General features: G+C 45.6%; 1 protein-coding gene across 1 annotated transcript; it reads left to right on the top strand.

The window, feature by feature from the left end:
- The first annotated feature begins 2,812 nt into the window (after positions 1–2,812).
- LOC140417827 (BTB/POZ domain-containing protein 17-like) lies at positions 2,813–4,123 on the top strand. The gene has a single exon (XM_072501278.1). It carries the CDS (start codon positions 2,813–2,815, stop codon positions 4,121–4,123), a length of 1,311 nt encoding a protein of 436 aa, XP_072357379.1.
- The last annotated feature ends 2,141 nt before the right edge of the window (positions 4,124–6,264 follow it).

The following is a 6,264-nucleotide window of genomic DNA, read 5'->3' as shown; positions in this document are numbered from 1 at the left end:
CTGTGATTATACCTCTCTCCTGTTGTGCCATCTGGACCTGTAAAGACTTAATTCCTTGCCAAGACTCCCATTCAAAGTATCATCTTGCATCATTGACTTTGTCTATATATGTGTTTGTGGAACCCACCTCTTCATTCACCTGTGGAAGGAGCTGTGCTCAGAAAGCTAATGATTTGAAACAAACCTGTTGGACTTTAACCTGGTGTTGTAAGACTTCTTACTGTGCTCACCCCGGTCCAACGTCGGCATCTCCACATCTTGTTTTAAGAGGGAGCTCTCTGAAATGTCCACTAATTTTAACCTTCCCCGTAAAACGAAACTGCCTCCAGATATCTACCCTATCGAGTCCCCTCAGCATCTTCCATGTTTTTGTAAGATTGTCTCTCATAAACCCCAGTGGGTTCAAGCCCAACTTGTTCAACCTTTCCTCATAAGATCAGCCCTTCAGCTGAGAAATTAGTCCAGTGAACCATCTCTGAACTGCTTCTAATGCAATTATATATCTATATATGAATTATTCATTTTTCCAATTGGGTGTCAGAACCGAGTGTGAGATTTTGGAGTCAGTGGAGAGGGTCAAGAGAAGTGATGTTGAGGGAGAGCTGGGTGTTAAACCCACTTCACTGATCCAGATTCTGCTCTTACCTCCCCTTTGGCTTGGTAAACATTTTGTTTTGTCTGATATTGCATACCTGTGATGTCCCTCGGGAGTTTTTCTTTCTGTCTTTAAGTTTGTTTTTGAGGGTATTATGTTGGTGGCTCCTGTGTGGGATTGGTGGAATTTATTGTTCCCGATCACTGAGAAATCGCGTCAGAACCAGGAAGTGAAAGTAAGGAGCTAAAGATTCCTGCCTGCTCCAGTAGAGTGTCGTTCGTTCAAACGTTTAAATCAGTGGTGAGAACTCTGACTTTACTGTAGCATCTTACTGCAATACAGGTATGGAGTAGGAGAAGCAGAGATAGTGGAAGAGACCGGGATAGAGAGATACAGAGAGTTGGAGAGACAGGAAAGGGAGAGAGACATAGCCAGGCAGGTATGGAGGGCGGCACAGTGGTTAGCACTGCTGCCGCACAGCTACAGGGCCTCAGGTGACTGTCTGTGTGGAGTTTGCACTTTCTCCCCGTGTCTGCGTGCGTTTCCTCCGGGTGCTCCGGTTTCCTCCCACAGTCCAAACATGTGCAGGTTAGGTGATTGGCCATGATAAATTGTCACTTCATATCCAAAAGGTTAGGTGGGGCTACAGGGATAGGGTGGCAGCCTGGGCTTAAGTACGGTGCTCTTTCCAAGGCCAGTACTAGGACTGAGTTTAGGAGGAACTTCTTCACCCAAAGGGTTGTGAATCTATGGAATTCCTTGCCCAGTGAAGCAGTTGAGGCTCCTTCACTAAATGTTTTTAAGATAAAGATACATAGTTTTTTGAAGAATAAAGGGATTAAGGTTTATGGTGTTCGGGCCGGAGAGTGGAGCTGAGTCCACAAAAGATCAGCCATAATCTCATTGAATGGCGGAGCAGGCTCGAGGGACCAGATGGCCTACTCCTGCTCCTAGTTCTTATGTTCTTATGTACAGACTCTGGGCCGAATTGCCTTCTGCAATGTAAATTCTGTGACGGAGAAAAAGACAACCAAAGAGGCAATGATAGAGGGATAGAGAGGTTGTGACAAAGCACATCCGAGAGACAGACAGAGAATCAATCCTATATCAAACAGGAAGATTGAAATGATACCTTGTACAGAAGGAGAGATTGATGCCTCTTCTTCAGTGAGTCTGAACTTTTATTCTAATCATTCCCGTGAATCTGTGCTGCACCCTCCAAGGCCAATACATATTCTTCCTGTGTTGTGATGCGTTGGACTGAGCACAGCCTCCAGGTGGATGGAACCAGATCTCTCTATCATTGAAACATAAGGTCAACCTATTTGTAGTCCAGTTCCCCCCAGGTAAAGGCCAACAATCCATATTCTTGTTACATTATTTTTCTATCTGTCGAGCAGATTTGGATGCTTACATTTTTCTGCTTATCCGCTCCTCGCTTCCCAGCATTCAGAATGGAAAGTTTGGTCCAATCCCTTAAACTGTCACAATGCACCTTTGTAACTTTCTCCCAGCTTCTGATACCATTTACTATCTTTTTATAAATTTAGATTACCCAATTCTTTTTGTCCAATGAAGGGGCAATTTAGCATGGCCAATCCACCTGCCCTGCACATCTTTATATTGTGGGGGTGAGACCCATGCAGACACGGGGAGAATGTGCAAACTCCACACAGACAGTGACCCGGGATCGAACCCGGGTCCTCACTGCAGTATGCAGCAGTGCTAACCACTGCGCCACCCCTTCTTATCCCATCTACATTACTTATTTTTATGCCATCATAGTGTGATCAACAAACTTAGAACAGAGGCAGCACGGTGGCGCAGTGATTAGCACTGCTGTCTCATGGCACCAAGGACCCGGGTTCAGTCACAGTCCCGGGTCACTGTCCGTGTAAAGCTTGCCCATTCTCCCTGTGTCTGCGTGGGTTTCACCCCCATAACCCAAAAGGATGTGCGGGGTAGGTGATTTGGACATGCGAAATTGCCCCTTAATTGGAAAAAAAAGAATTGGGTATTCCAAATGTATTTTAAAAAGTCTTTCACCCAACTTGTTCAGAAATGTAGTGAGTGTCTGAGACCCCAGTACAGCTCCCTGGGTGAAGGCTGGGGTAAAGAGGCTCCGTTAGTCACATTCTGCTCGCCATTTGTATCCATTATCCCTGCTCACTGTCTCCTTGCTCCTAGTTAGTTAGTGCTGAACTTCACAGACAGATGATGGATGTCACTGGGCCATTGGAGAGTCTCGATCAGCAGACCAGCTTCGTGAATGCCCTCTGTGCCCTGTTCAACAAGGAGGATTTCAGCGACATCAAACTGATTGTGAACAAAACGCTCACACTGAACGCCCACAAGTTCATCCTGGTTGTGCGCAGTGATGTCTTCAGGACCCTGTTGGACACTGAGCATTGGTCGGATATTAAAGACCAGACTGTCCACCTCACTGAGGAAGAGGAGTGCCTGTATCACTTCCAGCATTTCCTGAGGTATCTCTACAACGGGAATGTCACCCTCAGCACCGTGAATGTGCTTCCCCTTCACCTTCTGTCAGAAAAGTACAACGTCCAGGAGCTGAGAGAAAGCTGCCAGCAGTTATTGTTGGCCAATGTGGCTGCCCTGGGCTCCTCCAACCGTGCCATCACATGGCAGAGATATGCCAAGCTGATTGGCCTGACCCAACTGGAAGAGAAATGCTTCCGGTCTATAGCCTGGAACATTGGCACCATCAGAAAGTCCCCAGACTGGTTATTGATGGAACCCCACCAACTCTCTGCTCTCTTCCAAAGGTCTGACCTGGTTGACGAAGATGAAGTGGTCCTTTTCCAAGCCCTGGTAAGTTGGCTGTCCCTGCATCCTGCCCATACTGAGGAAATGCTGCACCACATTCGCTACCCTATGTTGCCCCCAGAGAAACTGTATGATCTCCAAGCCAGAGGAAGCCTGCCCGCGACAATCTCCAGCTACCTGCCTCAGGAAAGTTTGCTGGTCTACCAAGTGCACCTTTTCCCCACAGATGCCATCAGCCAACACCATGATATTACCACCATCCCATTTACCATGAGGCTGTATACGTCAGAAGGTTTCAGCCACGCCTGGGACATCAAAGGATATGGCATGATGGGGAAACAATCTATTCCGTCATCATTATCGAGCAGCAATTTCAAACTGAAGACTCAATGGTATGTTACCTTTTCCCCAAAAGGTCAAAGGACGTTAATCCAGCGGCCAAAGGTCAATCACCCGCGTTCTGAGAATGTTCGGCAGGACGATGACTTTTCCACTCTCTCTGCCTCGGTGAGCAATTGTGACCCAGCTGGTAAGACACATTCTCACAAGCTGAACATTCTGCTTTACCGATGTGTCAATGTCGTGTGGTTTGTGAATGATATGAAGACACTCGAAGTTCCGCACTCGGGGAATGCCCAGATCAAAGATCTGATCCCCTTGTCGGAGCGGGAGAACTACATCAGCAATGACACATTGAAGCTGCACCTTATTGGACAAACCATCTGGGAGAAATGGCAGTAGATCCAGGCGAGATTGAATTGAGGTGTTTAGGTCATGAAGGGTTTTGATGGAGTGGATGGGGAGAAACTTCCAAACAGCAAGAACCAGAGGATGATCAGATTTCAGATCATCTGCAAAGGAGCAAAAGGCCGGATGAGGAGGTGTTTATTTCAGGCAGAAGTTTTGATCTGGTTGGTGTGCACTGCCTGACTGGGTCACTACTTTCAATAATTACGTTCAAAAAGCAATTGGATACATACTCAAAGTGGCAAAATTAGAGGTGTAGGAAAAGTGCCCTGGAGTGGGATTAACTGGAGAACTATTTCAAAGAGACAACACGGATATGATGGGTCGAATGGTCTTGTTTTGTGTTGAATGATTCCACAAATCTCTCATCGCTCCACATAACTGAACCCTTGTCTCCTGGTACTTTTCACATAAAACTAAGATCTCTAATTGTGTGCAAACCCATTACTGTTTGCAAATGTATTCCATAATTATAACTAATTATTTTCACGATTTATTTTTCAGCATTTTAAAATGAAATTCTAACTGTAATTGCAGATCATTAAAAAAAAAAATTCTGACCTTATTAATTACTACATGAAACATATTTAGTTTACCAGGCCCAGTCTTTGTTATTACTACTGAAGACCATGTTTCCATTTATATTACAGGGCTCCGTCTTAGTTATTGTGACATTAGACTCTGTATTGTTTTACATTACAATTTCTCAGGTTAATACTTCAATAGAACACATCTGGACCAGATTGACTACACTCCAGGGTTCTAAAAGAGATAGCGGAGGAGATTGTCAAGGCATTGGTGGTGATCTTTCAGGAATCACTGGAGGCAGGAAGGGTCCCAGAGGACTGGAAAATGGCGAATGTCACAATGCTGTTTAAGAAGGGAGAGAGGCAGAAGGCTGTCTGTGTGACGGTTCGATATTCTCCCCATGCCTGCATGGATTTTCTCCGGGTGCTCTGGTTTCCTCCCACAGTCCAAAGACGTGCCGATTCGGTGGATTGGCCATGATAAATTGCCCCTTAGTGTCCAAAAGGTTAGGTGGGGTAATGGGGATTGGGCGGGAGAGTGGGCCTAGGTAGGGCGCTCGTCCCAAGTGTCAGTGCAGACTCAATGGGCCGAATGGCCTCCTGCACTGTAGAGATTCTATGATTCAATTACCTGACCATTACACATAAACTAAAATTAATTATTAAACATGGCTTTGCCTACAGCTCCACAGTCCAGTCAGTAACAAGCTGACATGGTCATACTCAGTGGATCACACCTTATTGCCGATGTCTCATTCAAACAAGGAGCAGGAACAGACCACTCAGCCCCTAGTGTCTGCTCCTTTAATCAGATTGTGGCTGATCTGATAGTAACCTCAAACCTGCATCCTGCTTACCTCCCCGCCGCCCCCGATAACCTATCACCACCTTACTGACCAAGAATCCAAAAATCTGCCTTAGAAATATTCGCAGACTCGGCTTCCACAGCCCTTTGAGGAAGAGACGCACGATCCTCAGAGAGAAAAAAATCTCCTCATCTCCGTTTTAAATGAGCGACAGTTTATTTTTAAACTGTGACCCCTAGTTCTGGATTCTCCAACAACAGGATGTATCCTCTCCACACCCACCCTGTCAATACCCCTCAGGATCTTATATGTTTCAATCAAGTTGCCTCTTACTCTTCTAAACCCCAGGGGATACAATCCCAATCTTTCCTGAGAAGACAACCCACCCAGTCCTGGTATTAGTCTGGTAAACCTTCTCTGAACTGCCTCCAACACCCTTCCATCCTTCCTTAAATAAGGAGACCAATACCATACTCGGTATTGGAGCTATCATCCCACTCGTGCTCTGGATAACTGAAGCACAACCTCCCTATTTATGTAATCAACTTTCCCCTCACAATAAAGGGCAACATTCTGTTAGCTTTCCCAATTAAGCTGTATCTGCTTATCTATATCAACGATTTGGATGAGAATGTACAAGGTATGATCAGTAAGTTTGCAGATGACACTAAAATAGGTGATATTGTAGACAGTGAGGAAGGTTATCAGAAATTGCAGCAGGATCTTGATCAGCTGGGGAAGTGGGCCGAGAAATGGCAAATGGAGTTCAATACAGTAAGTGTGAGGAGTTGCATTTCGGAAA

Source organism: Scyliorhinus torazame, chromosome 5 (genome assembly GCF_047496885.1).
Source record: "Scyliorhinus torazame isolate Kashiwa2021f chromosome 5, sScyTor2.1, whole genome shotgun sequence".
NCBI classification, from domain to species: Eukaryota; Metazoa; Chordata; class Chondrichthyes; order Carcharhiniformes; family Scyliorhinidae; genus Scyliorhinus; species Scyliorhinus torazame.
The sequence above is the reverse complement of the archived record's forward strand: the minus strand, read 5'-3'. Positions and strand labels throughout refer to the sequence as shown.

Coding starts and splice junctions, on each gene's coding strand:
- LOC140417827 (XM_072501278.1), top strand. CDS start 2,813: ATGGATGTCACTGGGCCATTGGAGAGTCTCGATCAGCAGACCAGCTTC.